This window comes from Paroedura picta, chromosome 5 (genome assembly GCF_049243985.1).
Source record: "Paroedura picta isolate Pp20150507F chromosome 5, Ppicta_v3.0, whole genome shotgun sequence".
NCBI classification, from domain to species: domain Eukaryota; kingdom Metazoa; phylum Chordata; class Lepidosauria; order Squamata; family Gekkonidae; genus Paroedura; species Paroedura picta.
Window position 1 is genome coordinate 28,476,598 of NC_135373.1, and position 13,764 is coordinate 28,490,361.

Below are 13,764 nucleotides of genomic sequence, written 5' to 3' on the forward strand. Positions count from 1 at the left end.
GAACTAGTTAAAATATAACACTCTACCAGGCTGACCAGCAAGAACAAGAGAAAGAAGATTAGGGAACGTCCAAATTGTTAAATAAAACAAAGTTGTGTGTCTTTGTTCCCTGCCCTCTTCCATCACACTTGGGTCCCTACCCCGCCAAAGATTATGTGATCTCAGCATGCTTTGACAGGAATCGCTCTATATGTGATTCTGTTGTCTGTCAGAAGGGCAGGAGACTTGCTAGAACAAGAGAGTTGGAAACATGCGTTTGGTGCATGCATTTGAAAGGCATTCAGAACTCCATTCTTGGTGCTGTTCCATCAACGTTTGGGTTGCTTCACAGCTTTGTCTCAATGAGGATTGGTAGATAAGGATCTAAGCCCACACCTTCCTCATTACTCATTGTCTCTGACTTTTTGTATAATTCCTCTGGGACACAAGATGCTGTAATTAGCTTGCTGGCAACCTGACAGCCCTGAGATCAATACAACCATATGGCAATCTCTCCAGATGCACCTTGGGACCTGGCGCTGGATGGTGTGCCTCTCATTAAAGGTCTGATCTCCTCTTGCCACTGACATTCAGTGTGCCTGGGTAACAGCCAACAGAACCAAAGGAAACCTTGGAAATGGAGAAACCGATGGTTTCCAAAGCAAGAGCAGTCCCCTAGCACAAGCCAACCAGCTGCTTCTCCTGCCAAGCCCGGACTACAGAACTTCATTTCTATTCTCTTTCTTATCACCAGAATCTCTCCAGAAACAACCGCTTTGCAGCTGGGGGGAAAAAGGCAGAGGTGGGTATTCATGGTATCAAATATAAACATGGGATCTTCATGAGTCGGTCTCAATCCATAAATGGATTGCAGTCCAGTCTCACTGTGGCGGCAGCAATGTCAAACTTGCAAAGTTAGGTTGTTACTGTGCTTTGAAGTAGTCAGAAGATGAGATTAAAGACCCAGCGACTATTTTTAGCCTGTGAAGTTGGTCTGTTGTAGCACTTCCTGGTAGTTTGTACTCTGTTACATTTGTTAAACGGATCTGTCTCTCGTTGCTTTGATTTATTTGTGTTATCGACTTTTCCTTGCCTGTTCTCTTTAACGTTTTTTCTAACCAATGTTTTGATAAATATTTTTAAAGAGATTATAGCATTGGAAAAGGTGCAGAAAAATAGCAACTAAGAGGATTAAGGGGATAGAAGAAGAAAGGTTAGAGATGTTAGGGCTCTTTGGCTTAGAAATACGACAACTGAAGGGAGACATTCCAGAGGTTTTCAAAACAATGTATAGGACAGAGATGATAAAGAAGTACTTTTCTACCTTTATCATAATATGAGAAATCATGGGGATTCAATGAAATCAATGGGCAGTAGTTGTCGAAGGACTTCTTCACCTAAAGAGTAATTAATATGTGGAATTCACTCTTGCAGGAAGCGGTGTTAGCTACAAGCATAGACTGTTTCAAGAGGATAAACGGATGAAGCAGAGGTCCATCAGTAGCTAATAGCCACAATATATAGATAAGGCATTATGTCTGGGGGAGTGATGCTCTGTATTCTTAGCCAGCTTGGTGCAGTGGTTAGGAGTGCAGACTTCTAATCTGGCAAGCCGGGTTTGATTCCCCGCTCCTCCTCCACATGCTGCCAGCTGGGTGACCTTGGGCTCACCACAGCACTGATAAAGCTGTTCCGACCAAGCAGTAATATCAGGGCTCTCTCAGCCTCGCCTCCCTCACAGGGTGTCTTTTGTTGAGAGAGGAAAGGGAAGGTGAATGTAAGCTGCTTTGACGCTTCTTTGGGTAGAGAAAAGTGGCATATAAGAACCAAATCTTCTTCTTCTTAGTGCTTGGGGGGCAACAGTGGGAGAGCTTCTGGAGTTCTGGCCCCACTGGTGGACGTTCTGATAGCACCTGGGATTTTGCTACTGTGTGATACAGACCGCTGGACTGGCTAAACCACTGGCCCGATCCCACATGACTTCTCTTATGATAAAGATCTGGTATGGAACAAGAGACAACCTTTCAAATACTTAAAGAGGGCTATCATGTCCCCTCTCAACCTCCTTTTCTCCAGGCAGAACATTCCCAAGTCCCTCAACCTGTCTTCATAGGGCTTGGTCCATTAGAAACAGATGCAATGAATCTCCCTCTAATAAAAGCTTCATGAGCATCCCCATTCAATAGCACGAGCACTACCCATCCCTCAATACATATTAAAATACTCTGCCAACTCAACCACCATCTGATTTTTAAAAGCCTCATCCTTAGGAAGAAAAACATTATCATGCCATAAACCAGAGCTCTAATGATACCGGAGGGGGGGGGGGAGGAGGAGAGATCAGGAAAAAACCAGTAGCATGTATAGCACAGGAAATAATCTAGTGCATCAGAGAAGCTGCAACAAGAAAATAGGCTAACCAGAAACTGTGATGGTGCACAGAAGGAATAAAAGTATAACCTCTGTCCTTTGGGTGCAATAAACACTAGCCATCGGTCAAACCAAGTCCAGCCGTATAGGCATTATGCGGGATGGCATGGATTCCAGAACCAACAATCACATTGTGAAACTACTCCACATGAATGTCTGCGCTAAAGTACAGTCTGGGCTAAATCAAGACTGTTTAGACATGTAGCGGTGGCAGTGAGGTCATGGGACCCAATGGGATAATCCACACCTAGGGCTGTCAACATCAAAACCAACTCTGCCCTCTAGCAAGCTGTTCTGAAGCCTCTATTTGTATTGGAGTCTAAGCCATAAAATGCTTCATGTGTAGTTTTCTAGTTCAGATTACTGGGAAAGGGACAGGCTTACCATATTTCCATGCTATGTTTATTTAAATCCATTTCCCTGGGGAACTATTCTGATGTGATCTTTCTCACCATAGGCAGCAAGCCTATTATTTTCACTTCCCTTTTTAAGTTTCTAGTCCTTAGGGGAAAGATGAGCAAGCATGGCAACCATGACTAGGGTTGTACGACTACCACTTATTGCCACATTCAGTATTTTTGCCTGCATTCAATATGATCTAGCAAATATCCTGACCTGTCTGGCTCCTGGCCTGGACAAAGGGTGGAGACAGTTTTGGTCACCCTAGTGGATTTTCTCCAGCACGTGCATTGCTTGACCTCACGGCAGTATTCGACTTGATTTGCCTCCTAGCCAGCACTGGAATTCAGGAGACAGCCCAGGTGGCTGCTTATGGAGAAGGAGGAGGAATCAAACCTGGTTCCCCAGATTACCAACTACAGTTTTTAACCACTACACCGTGTTGCCTCTTAAAGACTCAAAGCAAAGTATAGCTCAGACTCAGTACCAATTTCCCAGGAAATGAATCACCTTGTTTTCTTGGCACGCTTACAGATTCTTCTCTGCAGCTTTCCCTTGAGGCGTTCTTCTCTTGAAAGGGCTCAGCAGTTGGGGGAATTATTAAGGGCTGATAGCTGGGAAGACATGCCAAATCTCTCCTGTTCCTTAAGTCCTCCCACTCATATTATTATACCAGTGGTGATTCCAAAGGGGTTGGGCTTCTTGTACGTTTGGGACACGATGAAATCAGAGGTTTGCAAAAAACTGAGCGGTAAACAGTTGGTCATTCTTTCCTGGGTGGTTTTTCTCTTTTAACTTGGGGACTGGTTGCCCAACACATCTGCTTCCTCCACCAGATCAGCTAAGGCGGTGTTTTTTTTATTAAACCACATAAAGATATCACTTTTTAAAAAGAACTGCATGGAAAACACACTGTAACAACGGCTTTCGGCAGAGAGCGAGCAGGTCGGCTACATCGCCCAAAGACAGCCAGGATTCTTCAGTTCCTCGGAGAACAAATGGAGCAGCTGTCAAGTAAGGTTTGAAGAAACCTCTGCAGGAATTAACATGCCTTCTCTATTTTAATTGTATTATTCTACATAGTCAGATCAAGAATCCCTATTGGGTTTCTTATGGGACTTAATCAGACTTAATTGGCATTTGTTATAGCTAGGAAGTCCCAAAATATTTGCACAAAAGGAGATGTAGGGTGTTTTATCAGATAGAACAATCCCTATTTAACATGTTCTACCAGGTCTGACCATTGGTCAACCAAGCTCACTATCGGCTGCTCTGATTGGTAGCCCTTCTCTACGGGATCACACAGAGAATGAGCTTTCCCAGCATCTGTCCCCAGGGATCCTTTTTCTGGAGATGGCAATGACTGAGGTGGGGACCTTGGGCATCAAAAGCAAATGCTCTGCCATAGGGCTCCCATCCCACCTCAGACCTTCCTTTCCTGTCAAAAGTTGGGTTCCTCTTGCTTAATATTCTCTTCTTTGGTGAATACTCAAGCACCATGGGGAGAAACAGGCACTTCCTAATCCAGGCTACTTGAGGTCTTTCCTGATGATACTACTGATTTAGTCTGGGAGTTCTTGTATGCAAGGAATATGCCCTACCCATGATCAATAGTCCTTCTCCATTAGATTGAACAGTGGGTTACAGAGATGTGCATTTGGATAAACCCGGACCAAATAGAATCATAGAATCCTATATATATCCCCAAAATAGGTTGCTGATATTTTTAAGGCTTTCCTACTCTAGCATGCATGAGCCTCTTGTGGCGCAGAGTGGTAAGGCAGCCGTCTGAAAGCTTTGCCCATGAGGCTGGGAGTTCAATCCCAGCAGCCGGCTCAAGGTTGACTCAGCCTTCCATCCTTCCGAAGTTGGTAAAATGAGTACCCAGCTTGCTGGGGGGTAAACGGTAATGACTGGGGAAGGCACTGGCAAACCACCCCGTATTGAGTCTGCCATGAAAACGCTAGAGGGCGTCACCCCAAGGGTCAGACATGACTCGGTGCTTGCACAGGGGATACCTTTACCTTTACTTTACTCTAGCATGCTGGCGAAGATGAAATTTTGCCCACTGAGGTCCAGACATTTACAATTTTGCCCAGAATTTCAGATTTACGTTTTAACATTTGGTGGTGAGGCACGCTTTCAAACTATTCATGGGTTGTTCCATTTCAAGGCAACGGTCCTGGGTAGAAAACTCAGACTCTGAACCTTTGTGCAGAGGAACTGTATTCAGTTTTAGATTCGGTTCATTTTGTTTGCTAAAACTTTTGTGTGGATTCCTAACTATCGTCAGGTCTTGGGTTCAGGCAGAGAATTGTACCCCCTCATTTCAGTGTGAAATACTGGGGAAATGAGTTTCCATTCCCTTGTGGAATCATAGAATCATGGAGTTGGGAGGGCCATAAAGGCCACCTAGTTCCACCCCCAGCACAATGCAGGATCAGCCTAAAGCATCCAGGATAAGGATCTGTGTAGCTGCTGCTTGTAGACTGCCAGTGAGGCGGAGCTCCCCAACTCCTTAGGCAGCCCATCCCACTGCTGAACTAGACTCATAGAATCCTAGAGTGCAAAGGGGCCATGCAGGCCATCTAGTCCCACCCGCTGCTCAATGCAGGATAAGCATCCAGGATAAGCATCTGTCCAGCCACTGCAGGTTACTTAACCAGGAAATTGGCAATTAACCTACTGAAATTATTTTCCCACCATTAAAGTCTATGGGAAATGGTGACACCCTCTTTGGGAGCCCCTATGATGGGACCCCTTGGTCCAATCTTCTTGAAACTTGCAGGGAGCTCAGGGAGGGTGTTTCCCGAGTCTCCTGCAAGTTTCGGGAAGATTGTATCAGGGGGTTCCATCTTAGAGGCTCCCAAAGACCATTCCCCATATAAGTCTATGGGGAATCAAGTTCAAACCAAAGATTCCGACTCTCCATTATATCCAATGGAGAGGATAGGGGTACCCTCTTTGGGAGCCCCTAGGATTGGACCCTTTGGTCCAATCTTCTTGAAACTTTCAGGGGAGTCAGGGAAGACCCTTCCTGAGCTCTCCAAGAAGTTTCAGTGGTGCAACATACACCACCTCCCCCCCCCAGCCCCCAGGAAAGACGGGGGAATGATTTCCAATGCAAGTCAATGGTCCTATTGACTTGCATTGGCTCCGAATCGATTCGGACTGATTCAGTTCGATTTGGACGAACTCGAATCAGTCCAAATCAGCTGCATCCGAACCCGAATCAAACCAAATTGGGGCCCCCTTACACAACCCTACATTCATCTGCTCACCCTCCAAAGTAAAATGTGCCTTTTTCATCAGTCCCGCATATGATGTTAAAAATCCCAATATTCGGAAACTATCAGGGCATTCTGTAGCCCACCTTAAAGTGACCTTTGAGGGTTGGACTAGGACCAATGGGATGAAATTAATTCAAAAGGATTTTCATCTTAATATCCGGAATAAGATCCTAATGGTTAGAGGGGTTCCTCAGTGGAACAGACTTCCTTGGGAGGTGGTGGGTTCTCCTTCTTTGGAAGTTTTTGAGCTGAGGCTAGACAACCATCTGACAGAAATGCTGATTCTGTGAATTTAGGCAGATTTTGAGTGGGTGAGAAGAAGGGACTGTCTGAGCTTGGCTCCTGTGGCCCTTTCTTGCATGCCCAGGGAAATATTGATCGCCACTTTGGGGTCAGAAGGCAAATTTCCTCCAGACTGGCCTGGGATTCTGGAGTGATTTTATTTTTTTGGGGGGGGGGGTGAAATCTTCTGGGCATGGAATAGGGTTCACTGTGGAAGGGCAGGTAATTGTAAATTTCCTGCATTGTGCAGGGTGTTGGACTAGATGGCCCTTGAGGTTCCTTTCAAATCTACGATTCTATGACTGACACAGAAATTTCAAAGGCAGAATGTAAAACTGCTGAATCAGGATTCATTCTCATATTCGAGGCAATGTACCTCCCGATGGATGACTCTCTGGAGTTGCTAATACCTTAATCACATGTTAATCACTTCCCCTGTAACTTGTATCTACTTATCCCATCCAGCTCTAAATTTTATCTTTTGCCTATCTCTCACCACCACTGAGAGTGTTTCAGACCCTCTCGGAGAGAACTGAATTTTCTTTCATGCCAGCCTCTCTTTGTAGCATGCCTGCTCACTCACCCACATGTCTATTGGGCGTTGTGAAGTGAGATCTGCTGGAATAAATTTTGTAACACTTCAGAGTGCAACTGGGAGGATTTCACAGGGGCCAATGGATGATTGTGTTATTTGCTTGCAACAAATCAACACAAAGTCACCCCTGGAATCACCGTATTAGCAACAGGCAGTACTTTAAGTGGTGAGATGTTTTTCAGTGGTCTATCTTCCTGCAGCAAACACTCCAGTAATTCATGATGTGAAAATCCGAAAACCAATTTAGCTATAATAACCAAACTTCCCTTGCCACAACCAGCACAGAAAAATGTGTGTATTCTAGATTGCATGCTCTGTTCATGTGGATTAATTATAATGAATCAGTCAACTAGACCAGTGACCCACAAAGAAGATGACCTAGCACCAGAATCCCTTGCAATGTACAGGGGCTTCATGTCTAGTGAACCAGTGTTGAAAGTGTTCCCTGAAAGTTGAAGGACTTCCTCTGATGCCTTATGAACTCTTCTGCAATCAGGACAGCTATCAGTTGGTGGGAAATGCCTGCCACCGTATTCTTCCCTTGAGTGTTCCCTTGAGATTTAAGAAACGTATCTCCTGTCTTGGCTTCATATCTAATAGTATGTTCCTTCCCTTGCAGACACTGAGGAGATGACTAACTTGAGTGCTATTCTTGCTATCTACATCATCACCTTCCTGATTGGCTTCCCTTCCAACCTCCTGTCCCTCTACACGTTCTTCATGAAAGTCCGCAAGAAGCCGGCCCCCATTGACATCCTCTTGCTCAACTTGACTTTGTCAGACATCATGCTTCTGATCTTTCTTCCTCTCAAAATGACGGAGGCAGCTCGAAACAATGAGTGGCCTTTCCCCACGGCCTTCTGCACCATCACCAGTTGCACCTTCCACAGCAGCATCTACATCAGCACGCTTTTCCTCACGGCAATCAGCGTGGATCGCTACCTCGGGGTAGTATTCCCCATCAAGTACAAGTTGAACCGCCGGTCAGTCTATGTAGTGGTGGCCAGCATCTTCATCTGGTTGCTGGTCGGTTTCCACTGCAGCACAGTCTTTATCATGAAATCCAAGGTCAATGACTCCATACCATCTTCCCAGGACCCTTCCAACCATGTGGTGTGCTACAAGGAGTTCAACAAAGAACAGAAGAGGATCATCTACCCCTTCCGTCTTGAATTGTGCCTTGTCCTTTTTTGCATCCCTTTCATCATCACCGTTTTCTGCTACGTCAACGTGATCCGCATCCTGGCCTACCTACCTAACGTCGAGGCCCGCAGGAAACAAAGGGCCGTGGGCTTGGCACTCGTCACCTTGCTCAATTACATTATCTGCTTCGGTCCCTTTAACATCTCGCACATCGTGGGATTCATCCATTCTGAGGACCCCAACTGGAGAGAATTTAGCTTTGCCCTCAGCTCCTTCAATACTTGCTTGGATCCGTTCATCTTCTTCTTCTCTTCGAGCGCCATCCGACGGAATGTCAGTATTTGCTGGGCTGGCATGCGTCACAGAGTCCAACCTGTTTTATCCCGTTGCTCTTTGCCGGGGTGCAAGGAACCCAGAGACTATGATGAAAAAGCAGGAGCTGTCGGATTGTCTACTTCAAGCGGACTGGGAGGGACTGGCACATCCACCGAATTATCCTCCTGTGGCCATGCTAAAAAGATCTGGGAGGTGAGCACCCTAGACGTTGAGCAAGTGGCATACTGCACTAAGTTCCAAGGACAGGGGGAACACTAGACCCAAAACAGACGTTTGTGAATAGATGCCACTATCTAGATTTCTTTGCCCCAGTTTCGGATTTGGAGTTACATATTCCAAATTGCATGTTGAATGTTGGGTTTTGGTGGGCTTTTTTCCCCCCATTTACGTTGCGTGCATATCTGGATTATATTTTTCTTTGGAGGCATCAAACCTGGGATGGCTTAGATGTGCAGCTTTGTCCTGCTTGCTTCGTCCTGCCACGCTACAACGAAGGCTACGCTGGTGTGACTTAACTTCATTTTCATGATATGACCCTGACTGAAGGTATACGTACTAGAGCCTGTGTGGGATAGTGGCTAGAGAGTTAGCCTGGGAATGAAGAAACCACAGTTCAAATCCACATTCTGCTGTGTCCGCTGCCCTCAATTCCTCAAAATAAGGGCTGGATTATTATTATTGTTTTAAACCAAGGACAGATTTTGGAGGAAAGCTCTCTGATTTCAAAGACTATTTTTCATCTGGTTGAGGATTGATAGGTGACACTTCCATACCAGCAAGAAAGCGACAAAAAGACTGCAACAAACACGGAAAGAAAGATTTCCTTTTACCCTGGAGGATGTGTGTTGATTTTCACCCCTGCACATCTCCTCTCCCCCAAAAGAATTTATATGGATATTCCATGTGAATTATTTTACGTATTCAATCAGAGGCAGAGGAAGGGAACATGTGGTAGGGTGCCAGGGCATGTGCTGTGGGTGCTAGTTGATGGGGGGGGGGCAGCTTGAGCCAAGCACACAAGGCATCTGCCAATGCATGATCAGCAGGCCATGGAGGCCTGCAGGACCAGGGGTTCTTGGCTGGGTTCCCCCCCCCCAATCCTGGGAGACTTGTGGTCTGACGAGACCTAGATGTGGCTTTGCTGTGGGCCATCCGGTCATCCTCATCTGTGGGAGGGACAAAGCTTGCCAGCTGTGGAGGTTCCAGGCTGCCTATTCTGGATTTCCACAGAGTGAGAGTGGTCTCTCTAGAATGACCAGAGCCCACTTTCCACCTCATACCTTTCATTCAGGGGATGGTCTGACTGGGGGGCTCATTCCATGAGGGCAAGGCACATTTGTGCTGAGACAGGCAGGCAGACTGGTGGGAGGGGGCATTGTGGCCTTGACTGGCTACTTCCAGGTGGAAGCAAGCCCCACCCCTGCCCCAGTCCTCCCATCACCAGACCCTTAACACTAACCCACCCAGGGTGCCAAATAGGGTGGGTATGCCACTGGTCACATGTAGTCTTCACTGGCCCATTACAAAGGCCAGTTGACAGGTTCAATATTCAGCATGTTAAGAGCTTCTCCTTCTGTTTTTGGACAGACTTATCCTCGAATGCCCAGTTTAGAGGTGAATAAAGCAGAACCACGCTGTGATTAGCTTCTTTTTTTAATAAGGAGGGGAATAAATTCTTGGAGCTCTTCAAGCATTTCAATTGAAAATACTTCCCCCTTTGTCCATATGGCTCAGCTGTTGGATCAAAGCTTTCGACAATAATATCCATCACTCTCTTTTTCAATTTTTTAAAGAAAACTGTTGAGCATCCCATATTGTGTCTCTGTAAAATTTCATCATTGACTTCCCACATTGTGTCTCAGATGTTGTGCTACAGGAGGAATTTGGTCATGCCTCCTTGAAAGCTTTATTCCTTGAATCAGAGATTAAAATTGGTGTTTGCTGAGAACGGCTAATAAGACCCTCTGAAATGGGACACCTTCAATTTGGGGTCAATGCAAGCTGTTATCAAGGAACTGCCACTAGTTGTGATGATGTCTGAGGTGGGTAAACCAAAAAGCCTTTTCTCTGACAAAAAAGTTGGATGTGAGGACCTGATTTTGGAAGTGTGTACATTAGAGCTCATCAGGTTTGTTCACCGTTGTCTTTCAGTATTTATCTCTGGAAAGCTTTACCCCCATATATGCATTATGGATATGGAAACACATCTATTGCCACACCCCCTGTAACGGAAATGATTACAGATGTGAAGTCCAGGGAGCGCACTCAGACCCACTTGATGCACTGCTGCAGTCTCCTCCACCCATTTTCCACAGCTGGTCCCGCGGGGTGTGGGGCCAGCCTTGGAAGACACGTGGCAGAGGCAGCAGTGCAGCCAGTGGGTGCCTGGCCATCACCACCTATGCTGTCTGTCTTTTGCGTCTGGCCCCGCACTTCTTCTGGAATTAGTTTGTTGCAGATTATGTGTTTCCACATAATTTGTAACAATCTGATTGGGGGAGGGGAGTAAATGAACTAATTATTTACCCTCTGTAGCTTAACAAGAAAGATTTTTGAATAGGCCTTATTCTGATGGAATTTGCCTTCATGACTTTAATAAGATCGACACATGGTTTCATGATCTGCTTGAATGCCTTTTTTGAAATAAAATGTTAAGGATGTGGAAAGGGGCGTTCCCAAACAACTCAAAATGGCAGGCACCAGGAAAACCCTGATTACATTTGGCAGACCCTGTATTAAAACCTGTTACTCCCTGCTTAAAAAAATGAAAACCAATTTTCTGTGGATTCATTTGCTGAGGGGCAAGTGAGGGGGCATTTCCTGTCTGCACCCAAGGAGGCTAATTTTAGTGCAGAAAATAGATTTAAATAGATTTAAAAACCCAACACTTTAAAAATGCAAATTTGAATGTTAACCGGAGACTGTCTCTTGCCCCAGCAAGGTAGAGTCAACTGGGTAGCTGTGTTGGTCTGAAGCAGCAGACCAAATTTAGAGTTCAGTGAGCACCCTTAAGAACAACAAAGTTTTATTCAAGGAACATGACATTGTATCTGAGGAAGGGTGCACGCATATGAAAGCTTACCTTGAATAAAAATGTTAGTCTTAAAGGTGCCATTGGACTCTAAATTTGTTCTTGCACCAGCAGTCAGACAATGGGGAAAACAGAACACTGGGTAGTCCTAGGAGCTTCCATCTGCCCTCCATCTGTTTGAACTGATTGTGAAAAAAAAATTCCTGATAACTATCCAGTACTATTCTACACATAGTTTAAAGCCATTACTGTGGGTCCTATCCTTTGCTGCCTGCCCTCCTCCAAACGACAACCTTTCAAATCTGTAAGGACAGCAATCATATCCCTTCTCGGCCTTCTCTTCTCCAAGCTGAACATTCCTGAGTCCCTCAGCCTTTCCTCATAGGGCTTGGTCCCCTGGCCCCAGAACATTCTGGTCGGTGTCCTCTGAACCCTCTCAATTTTGTCCACGCTCCTTTTTTAATAAGACCTCCAGAATTCCAGGTGTGATCTGACCAATGTGGTATACACCAGCTGTCCCCAACCCCCGGTCCGGGGACCAGGACCGGTCCGTGGATCAGACAGTACCAGGCCGCGGCTCCTCCTCATCCTCCTCCCCGGCTGCTGCCTCAGGGGCTGCCCTGCCACTCTGCTGCCGGCTCACCTTTGGTGCTTTCCAGAGGTCGCCATGGCTGGAGCTCCCCCTTGGCGTGGCACTGTGCAGCTGCTGCTGCCAGCGCCCCCCAGGGGCAGCGGGAAGTCAGGGGTGCCGGCAGGAAAGCAAGTGGAGCAGGGGCTCAGATGGCAGTGGCAACGTCCCTCAGCAAAACTACCCTCCCAGGGTTCAGTAAAATTTTCAAATGTTGAATGGTCCTCGGTTATAAAAAGGTTGGGGACCACTGGTGTACACAGTAGGACTATGCAATTTTAATGTGATGCCTCTGTTGATACAGCCCAAGACTGCATTTGCCTTCTTTACCTCCGCATCACAACGTGTATACAGTAAATGGCACCAGTGAAACCATGAGGTAACATTACCTGCAATGAAAACTGATTGAATGAAAGGGCTCACAATTGAAGGAAAGCAGCCACAGAATTCTTCATTGTTCTCTAGAAAACTATTTTGTCCCCATGGGGCTGCTGTTGCTCAGGTGTAGGGGATGGTTTGAGACCCAGACCCTTCAAGAGGACCCTCAGCTTCTGTTGGATTTTGAGATTCTATTATCTGTTTGCCTGTTTTGTGCTTATTTCAAAAGAGGAAGGAAATGGGTTTGTTTTTTTTTCTTTTTTGTGTGTGTGGGGGGGGGGGATTAAAAATAAAATCAGAGAAGCATGCCCATATCTAGATGTTCCATTATGAAGATAAGTGATTGAGCCGGAATGGCACAGAATCTCACAGTACAATCTAAAGTATTATACCCACCTAAGATCATAGAGTTCATTTTTGAACCCTAGAGTAGGTAATTTGATTTCAAGGCCATGCACAGCCAGGCAGTGGGAAAGGGCCAAGGTCCCCCCCAACCATGACCTGATTTCTAGGTCTTCCTCATTAACACACAGTTTCCTTCTGAGATTTGCAACTTGGGAGATGGATGAGCCTTTCCTGAACCTGCTAGTTTTTGATCCAGCTTGGTGTAGTGGTTAGGAGGGCAGACTTCTAATCTGGCAAGGTGGGCTTGATTCCCCGCTCCTCCCCCACATGCAGCCAGCTGGGTGACCTTAGGCTCACCACAGCACTGATGAAGCTGTTCTGACTGAGCAGTAATATCAGAGCTCTCTCAGCCTCGCCTCAGAGGGTGTCTGTTGTGGGGAGAGGAAAGCGAAGGTGACTGTGAGCTGCTTTTACACTCCTGATAAAACAGCATATAAGAACCAGAGCTCAGACAACTGAGAGCACGTGGAGAGAGCTACTGGGGAGTGTTGCTACTGACCAGGTGAGCCTATTGTGGTGCTGAGTGAGGTGATTGCTCGGAGGATTAAAAAGGGCTGCTTCATGCCAGAGGTGAGAGCCGAAGGGTGAGAGACAAAGGGCTCTTGGCCTAGCAATTAGAATCAGTAGATTATATTTCCCTAGTAGTTGCACTGCCTAGAAGTTACAATGGACCTCCAAGACACTCATCCCATCATCTGCAGTGAGTGTGACATGATTGCCTTCCTCCCTGAAGACAAGATGGACTATACTGGCAGTCTTCAAGCAAAGGTTGGATGCACACTTTTCTTGGATGCTTTAGGATGCTTAGGGTTGATCCTGCGTAGAGGACGGGGTTGGACTAGATGGCCTGTATGGCCCCTTCCAACTC

At 46.1% G+C, this 13,764-nt stretch overlaps 1 protein-coding gene across 2 annotated transcripts; it reads left to right on the forward strand.

Moving 5' to 3' along the window:
• Positions 1 to 583: 583 nt before the first annotated feature.
• LOC143837290 (free fatty acid receptor 2-like) lies at positions 584 to 11,333 on the forward strand. Of its 2 annotated transcripts, XM_077336922.1 has the most exons (3): positions 584 to 781; positions 3,685 to 3,822; positions 7,595 to 11,333. In XM_077336922.1, exons 2-3 carry the CDS (start codon positions 3,807 to 3,809, stop codon positions 8,710 to 8,712), a joined length of 1,134 nt encoding a protein of 377 aa, XP_077193037.1. In that variant the 5' UTR covers positions 584 to 781; positions 3,685 to 3,806; the 3' UTR covers positions 8,713 to 11,333. The 2 variants fall into 2 exon arrangements, with proteins under 2 accessions (XP_077193037.1, XP_077193036.1); XM_077336921.1 differs by lacking the exon at positions 584 to 781 and having other exon boundaries at positions 3,554 to 3,822.
• The last annotated feature ends 2,431 nt before the right edge of the window (positions 11,334 to 13,764 follow it).